The 16,517-nt window shown below is 41.8% G+C and overlaps 1 protein-coding gene and 1 non-coding gene across 3 annotated transcripts; both read right to left on the bottom strand.

The window, feature by feature from the left end:
* Positions 1-10,872: 10,872 nt before the first annotated feature.
* LOC123112073 (probable folate-biopterin transporter 6) lies at positions 10,873-16,441 on the bottom strand. Of its 2 annotated transcripts, none has more exons than XM_044532995.1 (5): positions 15,843-16,441; positions 14,277-14,533; positions 13,832-13,930; positions 13,232-13,405; positions 10,873-11,747 (listed from the first exon to the last, which is right to left on the bottom strand). In XM_044532995.1, exons 1-5 carry the CDS (start codon positions 16,183-16,185, stop codon positions 11,136-11,138), a joined length of 1,485 nt encoding a protein of 494 aa, XP_044388930.1. In that variant the 5' UTR covers positions 16,186-16,441; the 3' UTR covers positions 10,873-11,135. The 2 variants fall into 2 exon arrangements, with proteins under 2 accessions (XP_044388930.1, XP_044388931.1); XM_044532996.1 differs by lacking the exon at positions 15,843-16,441 and adding an exon at positions 15,152-15,804.
* On the bottom strand, positions 12,983-13,081 carry LOC123118029 (U6 spliceosomal RNA). The gene has a single exon (XR_006457659.1). It is a non-coding gene; the product is annotated as a U6 spliceosomal RNA (small nuclear RNA).
* Positions 16,442-16,517: the final 76 nt, after the last annotated feature.

Genomic DNA, 16,517 nt, shown 5'->3' on the forward strand with positions numbered 1-16,517 from the left:
ACAGCTTCTTTTGGGTATCCTATGAAGATGCACTTCTCTGATTTGGGTTCGAGCTTATCAGGCTGAAGCTTTTTCACATAAGCATCGCAACCCCAAACTTTAAGAAACAACAGCTTAAGTTTCTTGCCAAACCACAGTTCATACGGTGTCATCTCAACGAATTCAGATGGTGCCCTATTTAAAGTGAATGTGGCTGTCTCTAATGTATAACCCCAAAACAATAGTGCTAAATCGGTAAGAGACATCATAGATCGCACCATACCTAATAAAGTACGGTTACGATGTTTGGACACACCATTACGCTCTAGTGTTACAAGTGGTGTGAGTTGTGAAACTATTCCACATTGTTTTAAATAAAGGCCAAACTCATAACTCAAATATTCACCTCCTCGATCATATCGTAGAAACTTTATTTTCTTGCTACGATGATTCTCCACTTCACTTTGAAATTCTTTGAACTTTTCAAATGTTTCACACTTGTGTTTCATCAAGTAGATATACCCATATCTGCTTAAATCATCTATGAAGGTCAGAAAATAATGATACCCACCGCGAGCCTCAACACTCATCGGACCGCATACATCGTTATGTATTATTTCCAATAAGTCATTAGCTCGCTCCATTGTTCCGGAGAACGGAGTTTTAGTCATCTTTCTCATGAGGCATGGTTCGCAAGTATCAAATGATTCATAATCAAGTGATTACAAAAGCCCATCTGCATGGAGTTTCTTCGTGCGCTTTACACCAATATGACCTAAATGGCAGTGCCACAAATATGTTGCACTATCATTATCAACTTTGCATCTTTTGGCAGCAATATTATGAATATGTGTATCACTACGATCGAGATTCAACAAACCATTCAAATTGAGTGCATGACCATAGAAGGTTTTATTCATTTAAACAGAACAACAATTATTCTCTGATTTAAATGAATAACCGTTGAAATAAACATGATCCAATCATATTCATGCTCAATGCAAACACCAAATAACATTTATTTAGGTTCAACATTAATCCTGAATGTAGAGGGAGTGTGCGATGGTGATCGTATCAACCTTGGAATCACTTCCAACACACATAGTCACCTTGTCCTTAACTAGTCTTTGTTCATTCTGCAACTCTTGTTTTGAGTTGCTAATCTTAGCAACTAAACCGATACCAAATACCTAGTGGTTTCTACGAACACTAGTAAAGTACACATCAATAACATGTATATCAAATATACCTTTGTTTACTTTGCCATCCTTCTTATCCGCCAAGTATCTGGGGCAGTTCTGCTTCCAGTGACCATTCCCTTTGCAATAGAAGCACTCAGTTTCAGGCTTGGGTCCAACTTTGGGCTTCTTCATGGGAGCGGCAACTTGCTTGCCATCTTTCTTGAAGTTCCCTTTCTTTCCATTTGCCCTCTTTCTTGAAACTAGTGGTCTTGTTAATCATCAACACTTGATTTTATTTCTTGATTTCTACCTTCGCCGATTTTAGTATTGCAAAGATCTTGGGAATCGTTTTCGTCATCCCTTGCTTATTATAGTTCATCACGAAGTTCTAGTAAATTGGTGATAGTGACTAGAGAACTCTGTCAATCACTATCTTATCTGGAAGATTAACTCCCACTTGATTCAAGCAATTGTAGTACCCAGATATTCTGAGCACATGCTCACTGGTTGAGCTATTCTCCTCCATCTTGTAGGCAAATTAGTTCTTAGAGGTCTCATACCTCCCGACACGGGCATGAGTCTGAAATACCAATTTCAGCTCTTCGAACATCTCATATATTGTGTGGCGTTCAAAACGTTTTTGAGGTCCCGGTTCTAAGCCGTAAAGCATGGTGCACTAAACTATCATGTAGTCATCATATTGAGCTTGTCATACGTTCATAACGTCTGCATCAGCTCCTACAACAGATTTGTCACCTAGTGGTGCATCAAGGACATAATTCTTCCGTGCAGCAATGAGGATAACCCTCAGATCATGGACCCGGTCTGTATCATTGCTACTATCATCTTTCAACTTTTCTCTAGGAACATATCAAAAACATATAGGAGCTATATCGCGAGCTATTGATCTACAAGACAGATTGCAAACACTATCAGGACTAAGTTCATGATAAATTAAAGTTCAATTAATCAAATTACTTAAGAACTCCCTCTTAGATAGACATCCCTCAAGTCATCTAAATGATCACGTGATCCAAATCAACTAAACCATGTCCGATCATCACGTGAGATGGAGTTATTTTCAATGGTGAACATCTCTATGTTGATCATATCTACCATATGATTCACGCTCGACCTTTCGGTCTCCAGTGTTCTGAGGCCATGTCTGTACATGCTAGGCTCGTCCAGTTTAACCCGAGTATTCCGCATGTGCAAAACTGTCTTGCACCCGTTGTATGTGAATGTAGAGCTTATCACACCCGATCATCACGTGGTGTCTCGGCACGACGAACTGTCGCAATGGTGCATACTCAGGGAGAACACTTATACCTTGAAATTTTAGTAAGGGATCATCTTATAAATCTACCGCCGTACTAAGCAAAATAAGATGCATAAAATATAAACATCACATGCAATCAAAATATGTGACATGATATGGCCATCATCATCTTGTGCCTTTGATCTCCATCTCCAAAGCACCATCATGATCTCCATCGTCACCGGCCTGACACCTTGATCTTCATTGTAGCATCGTGGCCGTCTTGCCAACTATTGCTTCTACAACTATCGCTAATGCATAGTGATAAAGTAAAGCAATTACATGGCGTTTGCATTTCATATAATAAAGCGACAACCATAAGGCTCTTGCCAGTTGCGGATAACTTCTACAAAACATGATCATATCATACAACAACTTATATCACATCATGTCTTGACCATATCACATCACAACATGCCCCGCAAAAACAAGTTAGACATCCTCTACTTTGTTGTTGCAAGTTTTACGTGGCTGCTACGGGCTTCTAGTAAGAACCGTTCTTAGCTACACATCAAAACCACAACGGTGTTTCGTCAAGTTTGTTGTTTTAACCTTCAACAAGGACCGACCGCAGTCAAATTGGATTCAACTAAAGTTGGAGAAACAGACACCCGCCAGCCACCTTTATGCAAAACTAGTTGCATGTCTGTTGGTGGAACCTGTCTCATGAACGTGGTCATGTAAGGTTGGTCCGGGCCGCTTCATCCAACAATACCGCCGAATCAAAATAAGATATTGGTGGTAAGCAGTATGACTATCACCACCCACAACTCTTTGTGTTCTACTCGTGCATATCATCTACGCATAGACCTAGCTCGGATGCCACTATTGGGCAACGTAGCATGCAATTTCAAAAAAAAATCCTACGCTCACGTAAGATCTATCTAGGAGATGCATAGCAACGAGAGGGGGAGAGTGTGTCCATGTACCCTCGTAGACCGAAAGTGGAAGCGTTTGACAACACGGTTGATGTAGTCGAGTTTCTTCTTGTTACGACCGATCAAGCACCGAACGTACGGCACCTCCGAGTTCTGCACATGTTCAGCTCGATGACGTCCCTCGAACTCTTGATCCAGCAAAGTGTCGAGGGAGAGTTTCATTAGCATGATGGCATGGTGACAGTGATGGTGAAGTGATCCACGCAGAGCTTCGCCTAAGCACTATGAAGATATGACCGGAGGCGTAAACTGTGGAGGGGATGCCGCACACGGCTAACAACTGTTGGTGTGTGTTCTAGCGCCCCCCCCCCCACACACACACACACACACGGCTGCCAAGGGGGCGCCCCAAGTAGGAGGAATCCTACTTGGTGTCCTCCCAATTCGGCCTCCCCCTTTCCTATTCCTATTCAGAGTAGGAAGGGAAGAGGGGGAAGGGGGAATCCTATTCCCTTTTTCCTTTCCTTTTTTTTTGAGTAACTTTTCCTTTCCTTCTTCCCTTTTCCTTCTTCAATTTGTCCAGCCCATATGGGGGGGGGCGCACCAGCCCCTTTGTGGCTGTTTTTTTTTGAGGAATCCTTTGTGGCTGGTGTGTTTCCTCTCTTGGCCCATAAGGCCCATATCTTTTGTCGGGGGTGTCCGGAACCCCTTTCGGTGACCCAATAAGTACCCGGTGCATCCCGAAACACTTCCGGTGTCCGAATACCATCGTCCTTTATATCAATCTTTACCTCTCGACCATTTCAAGACTCCTCGTCATATCCATGATTTCATCCGGGACTCTGAACAACATTTGGTCACCAAATCACATAACTCATATAATACAAAATCGTCATCGAACGTTAAGCGTGCGGACCCTACGGGTTCGAGAACTATGTAGACATGACCGAGACACCTCTCCGGTAAATAACCATAGCGTAACCTAGATGCTCATATTGGTTCCTACATATTCTACAAAGATCTTTATCGGTCGAACCGTTATGACAACACACGTTATTCCCTTTGTCATCGGATGTTACTTGCCCGAGATTCAATCGTCGGTATCTTCATACCTAGTTCAATCTCGTTAACAACAAGTCTCTTTAATTGTTTCGTAATATATCATCTTGCAACTAACTCATTAGTCACTTTGCTTGCAAGGCTTCTTATGATGTGTATAACCGAGAGGGCCCAGAGATACCTCTCCGATACTTGGAGTGACGAATCCTAGTCTCGATCTATGCCAACCCAACAAACACCTTCGGAGATACCTTTAGTGCATATTCATAATCACCCAGTTATGTTGTGACGTTTTATAGCACACAAGGTATTCCTCTGGTATCCGGGAGTTGCATAATCTCATAGTCGAAGGAATACGTATTTGACATGAAGAAAGCAATAGCAATAAAACTGAACGATCAATATGCTAAGCTAACGGATGGGTCATGTCCATCACATCATTCTCCTAATGATGTGATCCAGTTCATCAAATGACAACACATGTCTATGGTTAGGAAACTTAACCATCTTTGATTAACGAGCTAGTTTAGTAGAGGCTTATTAGGGACATGGTGTTTTGTCGATGTATCCACACATGTATCAAGTTTCCGGTTAATACAATTCTAGCATGAATAATAAACATTTATCATGATATAAGGAAATATAAAATAACAACTTTATTATTGCCTCTAGGGCATATTTCCTTCATCCTGGTTGATGGGCCACCCCCGGTGTATTGTACCGCCAGTAGTTCTTGAGCATGTCTGGAGTTTGGAGTCTTGCGTCTTCTGGAACGAAACCTAGGTGGGCTCCTTCTGTATCACTGATAGGTGCAGTCCGGCCTCTAGGGCCAACTTTCAGAAATCTTTGGGCTTGCCAGGTATGCGGCCTCTAAGATTGCATCCTCCAAGGTTCAACGGCCTCACGTCTCTGGAACACACAAATTCAGGGCTTTTCAACCTTCGTGTGTGCGGCCTACAACTTCGTGGCTCCACGGCTTCATGACTTGCATCTTCGCGGCTTTGCCCCTTGGGTAATCCGACTCCCATGGTGCTCGTCATACCCGAACTAGGCACTCTAGCTGGTTGGCCCAACCATGAAGGCTCTCAGGCTATTCGGGCCAGCCCATACTAACTATAGTATGGGAAAAGCCCGTAGACGACCCCTAGACCTTGCCAGGTTGCGACAAGTTTTTGCTTTGTGCCTCGCTCTAGGTGTTGGTCTGCTATAGGCCCAGCCCCCGAGAAATAAATCGTCGCTTGACATTTCGAACGCATATTTATAAATTATAGAGGGCAATTTCACCAAGTCATAAAACCACTCATTTAAATGAGTTGATTCTTTTTTTGCTTTGCATTCCAAAGGATCACAATAACCTAATGGAATCTTATGACCCAAGTTTGAATTTTCCAAATCCAATTTATTTCAATTTAAATTCCAACCTCCTTTGAACCTAAAATTCAAAATCAAATGAATCTTTATGCAAATTGATTCATATGATGACCACAACCTATTTGAACTATTTTGGAACCAAAACTAACCTGTCAAGTTTGACTTAATTTAAATTTGAATTGAAACCTTGTTTGAATCACAACTTTCAAACCCATTTGAATCTTAAGTTGAATCTTTTTGTACATTGATTCAAATGTTGATCTCTACCCTTTAAAACTATTTGTATTTTTAAGGTAATTCAGATTCGATTTTTTATGAGGAATTCAAATTTGAATATGAACCTCCTTTTATCCTAACTTGTAAACCACACATCCAAATGCAATGGTTCTTTTTGCATATTCAGTCATAAAGTGAACCTCTTCCCATTGACTCTTTCGAGTTAAAGCCTTCACCAATAATCTCAAAACCCCTACATGAACCTAAACCATACACCCAACCTAGTACTGTTGTTTGTTATTGTTTTTCCTGTGTGGAATATTTGTTTATGGGAACTCTTCTGATGCATTAGATTGATCGGAGAATGAACAATAACATTACCAAGATTGTGAGAGTGAAGAGCTTGATCGATACCAGGCATGTAGATACACGTGTGTAGGAATACTATGCTATGTTGTGAACCCAACATAGGATAGCCACATGCTCAGCTTGATCCTGAAAATTCCTTACCACCATATTAGGTATCTTTTGCATGTTGCTTGCTTGGCATTACTATGGTAGAGGTGGATTGGATGGGAGTGACTCGTGTGAGTTGTGAGAGAGTTAAGCAATGACTAAAGTAACAACTTTCTTGTATTGTGTCATAGAGCGCTATACAGTACTAATGCTTAACTAATGAATCATCTAGGCGGATTGGTTATGAGACCAATCGGCAAGTGATGGAACCCTAGGGATACTCTGGGTGTGTGGGGGAATGCCGCCGAGGCTCAAAAGGGTTGTCAAAGTTCCATATATAGTGCTTTCATGTGTAACCACATGACATTATGGGTTTTTTCTTGACAAGTTGTGGAAAACCTAGCCCGGTAGATAGCAAATGTAGATGAAAGTAGTTTGGAATGGGTCCATCAAGGTGGCACAAGCTACTGCCTCTGAAAGGTCTTGTCTCGGTCTTTCATGGCTACTCTACACTAGAGTTTATTTGCAAGACGTTTGAGTAGGTTATGAAGGCAAACTACACAAATCTCTGATTAGTGTTAAAGTAGTCGATTAGTCATGTTCTAGGTTATGGAAAACTTTGAGCAACTGAACTTGGAACCTCTAGAAGATTGTATCACCTCAACATGACTAATAATGAAATGGGCTTAAGTAAAATCACGATGTCCCTGGGGCTCTCATGGCAACAACCATAAAATCTATGATCCTTGGAGGATCTCATGGGTGGGTTAAGTTGGAGGCGGTCCAATTTGACAGTAGATCAACTAAAGATGAACGAGACTTGACTAGTAAGTAGGAGTAAAATGCTTTATGCAAAATGAAAATTAGAGCTTTCCACAATGCCACCACCCTACATGTAGATGTTAGGCCTGTTATAATACCTTGGGTGTGACTTGCCAATACATTCAATGTATTGACCCTTATCATTAGAATGTATCATTTTGCAGGATTTATATAGGATGAGTAAGGATTACGAATTAGGGTTATGATGTCCGCGCTCAACTTCTGCCTATGAGTGGATGGACGCCCAAAGATAATATTGTATTCCTTTGTATTTCATCATGTATTGTCGAAAGTCCTATTCTGATCTCGAGCTCAAATGCACCGTTCTGAACAGTAAAATCGTAAAAAAATAGTAAACAAATTAAAGAAAATCTAAATTTTTTGGGTAAATTTTGACAAGTGCTTTGTCTGGCTGCAAAATTTGAGCACGAAATGACATTCGTGGAAATTCTGGCAAAAAAACAATACTCCAAAATGTTCTAAAAAATTGCATTTTTGGAGCATCGATTTTTTCACGCTTCCACGAATGTCATTCGTCCTCAAATTTGGCAAGCATAGAGAACATTTGTCAAAGTTTACCACAAAAAATTCAGAAGTTTTTAATTCATTTTACTATTTTTTTTATTTTACTATTTGCAAGGGTGCATTTGAGCTCAGTGTCTGATACTCCATGTCTGTGTATTGCATTTTAGCTGTTGATCCAGGGACTGATAACAGAGAGTTGGATAACTTATTAGGACTGAGTTGTTACAGCTAAATAATAAAATATGATCATATATCACCTCAATAAGATTTTCCCTTCAAGGCCGCGGTCCAACAATGATGCCATTTTGCCACCGAATAAGCTACCCTAATTTCCACAAAAAATGTTCCATATTGGAAAGAAACATACTACTTTGTGCAGCGGTATTGGGTAGTGGATAAATATTACTATATCTATATTTATATCTAATAATAAAGGGGTTATTGCTTCTGGTGGTACATCACGGAAATTGTCCCCGAAATTGTAAAATATCACCCACCAATACCACGTATAAGTGATAAAAACGTTTACACAGGGAAAATTCCCACCTGGGCCGGCACCTGAGTGGAGAAGATGAAGTACGCCTGTTTGGGATGGCCTATGTCACGGTGGCTTGTTTTTCTATTTTCATTTTTCCTTTTTTTTTCTTTTTCTTTTTCTTTTCCTTTTTTTCTACTTTAAGTTATTTTGGACTTCAAAAAAGTTCCGATAATTTTAAAAATGGGAATCTTGAAATAAAATGCTTAATAAATCATAAAATGTTTATGGATTCAAAAATGATCGTAATTTTGTAAAAAAGGTTGCATATTCAAAAAATGTTTGAAATTTTAAAAACAAATGTTAGGGAAATCAAAAAATATTCATGGTTTCTAAAAAAGAACGTGTATTAAAAATGCTAATGTAATTCAACAAAATTTCACCAATTCTAAAAATATTCATTAATGGAAAAATATCCAAAAATTCAAAAATTGTTCATGACTTACAAAATAGTTTTCTCATTCATAAAACGTCCGCTGATTCAGAAAATGATCATGCATTTCACAAAATGTTTGTTAAATAAAAAGAATATTCATTAAATCAAAGAAATGTTCATGAATTTCAAAAGTTGTTTCACAAATTTCCAAAAAATGTTCGTTAATTCTAGAAATGATCACCGATTAAAAAAATGTTCACAGTTTTTTAAAATGTTTACAGATAGTATAAAAGGTTCATGAATTCAAAAATTGTTCTTGATTTTAGTTTTTTTTTTTGAAAAATTGTAAAAGTGTTCACGAATTTGAAAAATGTTCATGATTTCAAATATGTTCACAAGTTTAAAATAATGTTCATGATGTCACAAATTGCTTATGATTTCATGAATTGGGAGTGATAGTGTATCTCGGTGATGCAGCAAAATAACTGCGATATTTGGCATACGTGTGCCACATAGCTAAAACGACCACACACACCTCATTCCTTCCCTCTAAGTACAGAACGACCCCCCTCTCTTCGATCCCTCCTCCCGAACGACCCTGTAGGCTCGCCCGAGATACCCGCTTTTCCCGCACATCTCGCGCACCCACCCCCTGAGAAAACTGCCACTTCTTCACGTCTCCCACGTGATAAAAAAATTGCGCATGTGGGATTCGAACCCACAAATCCACGGCACTAAAGCGCACCACCACAACCAACTCACCCTTAGGGATTTGTTGCTCAACTAAAGAAAACTGCTCCTTTTGACCATTTTTCTTTACAATCATGTTATTACAGAAAATTACCATGATTTCTCCTCGGGTCAAAGTTACCATGGTATTCGTATGCAAGTTATTAGGCCTATGTTGTGTAAGTTACCGTGTTATTTACATGGAACTTACCAAGTATCGTGTTTAAACAACTACACCCCCTTTCAAAGTTACCACTGTGTTCTATACACGAGTTATCATGTCCTCGATGCGTAAAATACCGTGGTACTAACACGTAAGTTATAAACGTATGTTTACATCAACCCCCCCATCAAAGTTATCATGGGGGATTGTACATGAGTTATCGGTTCTACGGTTCGTATATTATCATGGTACCACACCTAAAAACCTGGGTGCGTTTCAGTAGCTTTTTCCATAGGTAACGATGTTTTTGCGTAACTTATCACACCTATAGCGGGTCAAAGCGGACCGTTTTTTGGGGCCAACTCACGAGCACGTGTGCCCCTCATGATACTAAACATCATGTGACTTTCCCGTGGCACGCCATGTGTTGTGTTCATCCAAGAGGCCCCGCGAGGCGAGTGTATGTTTTTAACAACTTTTTTCCTTTGGTAAAAAGTTGCCATGATGTTTATATGTAAGTTATCGGTTGTGGGTGATTGTATTATCATGTTATTTACACAAAAAATTATCAAGGATGTTTTGAACAACTATTTTCCGGGTCAAAAAGTTATCATGGTGATTCTAGGTAACCTATCAAGCCTGTCGTGCTTAAAATACCTTGCTATTTACACAAAATTTATCAGGGGTATATTTCAGCAAAAAAAACCGTGGGTCAAAAACTTATCATGGTGTTTAGTTATCGCAGTGCACATGTTTTCATGCTATTATACAGAAAAATACCACGGGAGGGAGGTATACTACCGTGCTATTTACACATAAGTTACTGGAGTATCTTTTCAATAATTTTCTTCCCTATGGTCCAAGTTACCATGGTGTTTCTACCTCAGTTATCAGATGTGCGCTACGCATATTACCATTTATTTACACAGAAATTATCGGGTATATATTCACATTTTTCTGCCCCAATGGTTAAAATACCATGATGTTTGTATCTAAATTATGGGGGGGGGGGGGGGGGTTCAACAAATTTCTTCCCCAATGATCAAAGTTACCATGATGCTTTCATCAAAATTATCACGCCTCCGGTACTTATATGACCATGCTACTTACACATAATGTAACATGTGGTATATAAAAGTTATCATGTTGGTGGTGCGTTAGTTATCGTGATGGTGATGGAGAATTTACCACGGGAAAAGTTTATGTGCCGGGTTTGATAGGTGAAATAAAAAAAAATCTGTGCTAACATATTAAAGGCAAAACATGTCAAAAACCGTACTTTCCTTAGCTTGTTCAACAATGAGTCGTAGGTGAGGTGGTGATGCGTGGGGTAGTTTTTGCAATCTGCCACACAGTTACCGCATACATATTTCGTCTCTTTTTTCCATTGCAACCGACGGAACCTTTTGCTATCCCTAAACATATCTCGTTTCTTTTTTCCCTTCCCTTTCTTCCTTTCTTTCTTTCTTTCTTTTTTTCTTTGTGCTTGTGTGCACGCAACATAGTATACCTGTGTGGCTGTGTGGATCATACATCGTCGTCAGTGCGAGAAGTGAGCTTCCCGAGCTGCAACAACCTCTCCTCCTCGTCGCCGGCAGCAGCCACCGGGGAGCCCGAGCTCAGGAGGTCCTGCGGGAGCAGCACGTCGGTCTGGTCCGCGGTGGGCACCAGGAAGATGGCGCCCAGCGCGGACAGCCTCAGCAGGTTCCTGAGCAGGACGGCGAGCCAGAGGTTGCTGAAATCGGTCCTCGTCACGTGCAGGGCCCGGAGCACGAAGGCGCCGCCGGTCTTGGCGACCAGCATGCCGAGGCTGTCGATGCACATGAGCAGCGCGAAGAAGGTGCCCTCGGCGCCCGGCGGGCAGAGCTTGGTGCTCAGGACCATCATCGGCATCAGCCGGACGCGGCCGACGACCCGGGAGACGCACTCCTCCAGGGTGACGAAGACCGCGTCCGGGACGCCGAGCGCGAGGTTCCACCGGAGCACGAAGGTGAGGTCGAGGAGGCCGGAGGCGCCGTGCAGGAGCTGGGCGAAGAAGAGGATGCTCCGGAACGGGTAGTCCTTGAGGTTCTTGTGGTAGATCAGGACGCCCACCATGGACGCGACCGCGCCGACGGCGTGCACCATCCCCACAAATTCCTGCATGCATGGAGATGAACACCAGCTGATCAATACTCTCGGCCAACCATATATAACTCAATGTGCTGCCTTGTTTTCAATTGTGTAAAGACATAAACCTTTAGCCCAGTTTGGAACGACTGGTTTCCTGTAATTCAACTGCTCACTCTGAAGCTCCAGCATTCCAATCCAAACATGCCCCATAAAGTTTACTGCTCCCTCGGTTCACAATTCACAAATATAAGATGTTTGAACTTTTTTCTGAATCGGATGTACTCAGTATATAGACACGTTTTAGTGTGATTGTTCACTCGTTTCAGCCCATATGTAGCCCATATTGAAATATCCAAAACATCTTATATTTGTGAACGGAGGGAGTACATCATTAGAGCCTTAGAGGCAATGCTTGAAGACTATGCGCTACCGTTTAAGAGCTGAAGATATTTTGTGTTGTTGGAATGATGCACTTTATCTTAGTAAGGAATCTTTTGGGGACAATGGGGACATCATTGTGGAACAAGCAAGATTGAGGGATCAGGAAATGCATGGCTGCATCCTAGATTCCAAGATTTGAAGGTAGGCGCCTTTTATCTAGGTCACCTTTCTGATAGATTTTGATTGTGTTATATTCAGTTGTCTGAGAGTGATCGATGCGTAAGACCTCAGTCTTCTGTATTTTCTTTCCATCATTTCGTAATTTTGCCGCTCAGGCACTTCTAGTATTTTATTGATGAATATACCATATCCTTTGGATAGAAAATAGTGGCGATAAAATATAAGAAGTGAATTTTCTTATCCACGGCCCCACCCTGATTCCAATTCATTCATTGGAACAAAAGAGAAAAGACTAATGAGATGGAAGATGTCATGAGGTGGAAGATGCCAAGCAAGGAATTTATTATTGCATGCTATATTTTTTGTAACAATATTCTTGGAGCAGAAATATTTTAAATTCCAGGGCCACTGTGTTGTGATCCAGTCAACGTCACTGTGACAAAAGACAAATCAAATTCCATTGGTATTGCTTTAATTTTCCAAAATTTAATGCGCACCTGCTTTACCTAGATGAGTAAGATAACTTTTTAGATAATCGATGACTAAGCTACTTCCTTCATCAACCTAAAATTTGGAAAATATTGACAAACTGACTTTTAGTTAATCCATATTCTGAAGAAAGGTAAGAGGAAATTTTAGACTGCAGTAGCTACAAACATGCATGCACTGAAGAAACATTCTATCTAATATCAATTGCAAAGTTAATTGTCCGAAACATCTATACAGTACGTATATCTTTGTGCGGGGCATTGCTAATCTTCCCTGTATTGTTCCAATTTTATTGGATGCCCCAAAGGGACCTGCAGCATGTATATCTGGCTCATGCAGAGTGGCGATCCGGTGGGCTGAGCCACTAAGACGCAGATCATTTTATCAAGACTTCCTTTGTTTCGTTTAACAAGCCTAGTAGTAAGCAATATCATTAAGCAGATCATAAGCAAAAGTTCTACCTGTGAAAATCCAGGATTAGGCGGTTCCCTGTTAGTGTACCAGTAGAACTGCCCCTCGTGAGTGCTGATACTGAGGGCCAGTGAAAGGAACATGTAAAGAGATGGTTTCCACACTACTGGATACTTTATTGTCTGAACCATCCCTTTAACTGCCACAGTAACCTTGTTCAAAACCTGCATTTGATTAGCATTTCAGTAAGAAGCAAAAATATTGGAAGTTGCGCAGTTCCTTTCATCATTAGATTCTTATTTTCTACTACATGTGCAACAGTGCAAGTACACTTTCCTCAGCTTGCTGTCTAGGTTCAGTTATAATTCATTTGAGAAAGGTATAATTTTCTTCAACCAAGATATCTGAAGATTTCCAGTCACTTAAACATCAGGTTCATATTAACTTAAATTTGCTAATATGGTACAATTCCAGGAGAATAATGTATAAAACTATAAATGCACCCAGCTTGGCCAAGCCAGTTAACATGAGATGGTGTTAGATATAGAATGATAGACTATCCTGTTCACTCACATACAGACATCAAGAAAAAAAATAATGAGTTTGGAGCAAAAGAAGCAGAGGTGGAATAAGATTGCTGATCAACGTACCTTCTCTTTCATGTAATGCTGATACATTTTCAGCTCATATATGTAAAATCCTAGGAAAACCAACATAGTAGGAGGTAAAGCCATCACACCTAATGCACCCTACATTCAATCAGAATGCATGCAAAATTTAGTTTCTCAGTCAAGCAGCATAAAAAATGAGACCCTCTTACCTGGCGAACGTTCGCTGGGAGGGGGTGGCATTTGTGTAGATGGCAGTTTTAGTTGTGTGGGGGTTGGCAGTTTCATCAGAACAGCATGGCAGTTTCTGGGAAGAAGGAAATTTTGAGCAAAAACTCTCATCGTTTGATCTCGCGTCACAACTAAAACTGCCAGCAAAGAGCGTTCCTTTGCCATCCCCTTCCCAGGGAACGTCAGCCAGATAGCATTACCGTAGAAAATGAAACTAACAATTAAATAAGCTTCAAGAATTTGGACCGTAGTTTACCTGTGCTCCTAGATGGTGGACAAACATGCCACTTGAAGCATACCCAATAAGTGCACCTAGCGACGACGAGAATGCACAAAGGCTCTGCATGTCTGGGGCCAATGCTGGCTTGTCAATACTGTTCTTTGCAATGCATGCATCTATTGTAACATCAGCAATGGCAACTGCTGTGGAGATTCCCACGAAGCAAACTACTGCAGAAGTCAATGATAGTCCGACACTGGCAAGAATAGCAGTTGAAAACATTCCAAGCATTCCTACAACCACAAAAAAGGGCGCATTTTTCAATCACGTCTATAATTGTGGGCTTGTGGCAAATATCAATGATGAACGCTCATAAGCACTTGTAAGTAAAGGACACAACAGAGGTTACTGGACAGCAACCCCTTGTAAGAGCATTGAAATGTTAGGACTTACGATACTTCTATGCAATTTGGAACAATAACAGATGCGGAACTTCTAATAATGCATGTAGATTGTTTGGTGGAAAAGTCAGAATTACCAGTTCTGCCAGTTTATTATCATAACAGCTATGCAACTTCGGGTTATTTGACTTGTGTCAGGCTAACAGTGTCATAGAACACCCCGAATATCTCTGGCGTGGAAGTGCCTTACATGAGCTCCTCGTATCTCACAGCATATGGTTTAGGACACTTTCTTATCTACTAGTATTAAAAAACAAATGTGATGCATATTTCCAATGGTTCTTGCTGATACTTAATAATGGACCACTAAATTTAGTGCTATTTTTTGTATTTTCTGTAACAATTCTTAGCATGTGTTGTTTTGTCCTCAGACATTTTAACCCGCATCATCGGCTTTTGTAATATAATCGGTCCTTATTAGTGGATAATAAATAAAATCAAATGTGATACCATTGCACAGACGAATAGTTGCAAGGTGTCCCAAGTTGTAGACAGTGGCGTAGCTACGGGGTGGACAGGGTGGTCCATGGACCTGAAATTTCTCCATAGCATGTATACAGTGTAGTAAAAAAATATATCTTTAAAAATAAATAAATTTATGTAAATGTTTCTACTATTGGACCATCCTGGCACAAGTGCCTAGAAACAATGCAAATCATGTACCGACATGCCGCCACCATGAATTAACTAAAGAGGCTGACAGCGATATATACCAAACAGTCTAGTCTATGCCCCCACAGTGAGGGCAAATCAACAGCTTGTTCCAAAACATGCACCTGCTGACTCAGATCAAGCCAGCAATAGTAAGAAAAATGCAGGCATACTCAACTATCTGAACCTACTCCACGTCGCAGCTGAGCTAACACAGTTTCATTCACAATTCCGTCATATACTATAAGCTGCCCAACCGCTCTCGACCTCAAACGGGGTCGGCGTGCACTTGTTTTCAGTTAAGACGACAGCAGTGTTCAAAAGACCCTCCACCAAGAACACAATTAGCATGCCATTACCCACTACAACAAATTCTGTACCTCCGGGCTCCGGCAAGTAACAACATGTATCTATACAGGCTAAAGCAAATGTGGAGTCTCATCCATGAGTCGGGAGAGGTGGATGGATTCATCATTCATGGATGACTGACCTGAGAAGACGAAGTAGGGCCGGCGGCGGTAGCCGCGGACGGGGAGGACGTCGGTCATGACCCCCCAGAGGGGCTTGAGGACCCAGGGGACGTGGAAGAAGATGGAGAGGAACTGCACGGTGGCCGGCTGCACCCGCTGCACGTCCTTCCAGTAGTAGTCGGACGCCACCCGGAAGAAGGAGCCGGCGAAGCCCTGGTTGAGGCCGTACACCAGCACCACCCCGGCCACGAACGTCGCGCCCAGCTCCCGGCACAGCATCCGCACCCACCGCACCGGCTCCAGCGCCGCCTCCGCCCACCCGCCGCCGTCCGCTTCCATGGCCCCGTGCTCCTCCTCCAGCATCGGTCCTCGCCGGATCCCTTGACGGAGGAGCGCGATGGGGGATCGCGGCGCGGGCTAGGGGGCGGGCATGGGGCCGCGCGCTCGCGTCACGTGCGAGCGACTCCGGAGATGGAGTTGAGTAGTGGAAAGGAGCTCGGCATTCGGGTTTCTTTATGGCGAGGGAGTGGTGAAGACGTGCTCTTGGAGGCTCAGACCGAGGGAGTGGTGGCGTTGGGGAGCTGAAGGTGAAGCTCAGCTCAGCTGAGCAGTGAGCACTTGAGCAGGGGTAGGTGTTGACTGGTAACGAGTATGGCTGACCTGTGGTGTACAATTTTCATCACGAATTGACCAAA

This window comes from Triticum aestivum, chromosome 5B, assembly GCF_018294505.1.
Source record: "Triticum aestivum cultivar Chinese Spring chromosome 5B, IWGSC CS RefSeq v2.1, whole genome shotgun sequence".
Lineage (NCBI taxonomy): Eukaryota > Viridiplantae > Streptophyta > Magnoliopsida > Poales > Poaceae > Triticum > Triticum aestivum.

Coding starts and splice junctions, on each gene's coding strand:
- LOC123112073 (XM_044532995.1), bottom strand. CDS start 16,185: ATGCTGGAGGAGGAGCACGGGGCCATGGAAGCGGACGGCGGCGGGTGG. Junction 14,534..15,842: donor GCCCTACTTCGTCTTCTCAG/GTCAGTCATCCA, acceptor TTGTGGTTGTAG/GAATGCTTGGAATGTTTTCA. Junction 11,748..13,231: donor CTAATCCTGGATTTTCACAG/GTAGAACTTTTG, acceptor CCATGCATGCAG/GAATTTGTGGGGATGGTGCA.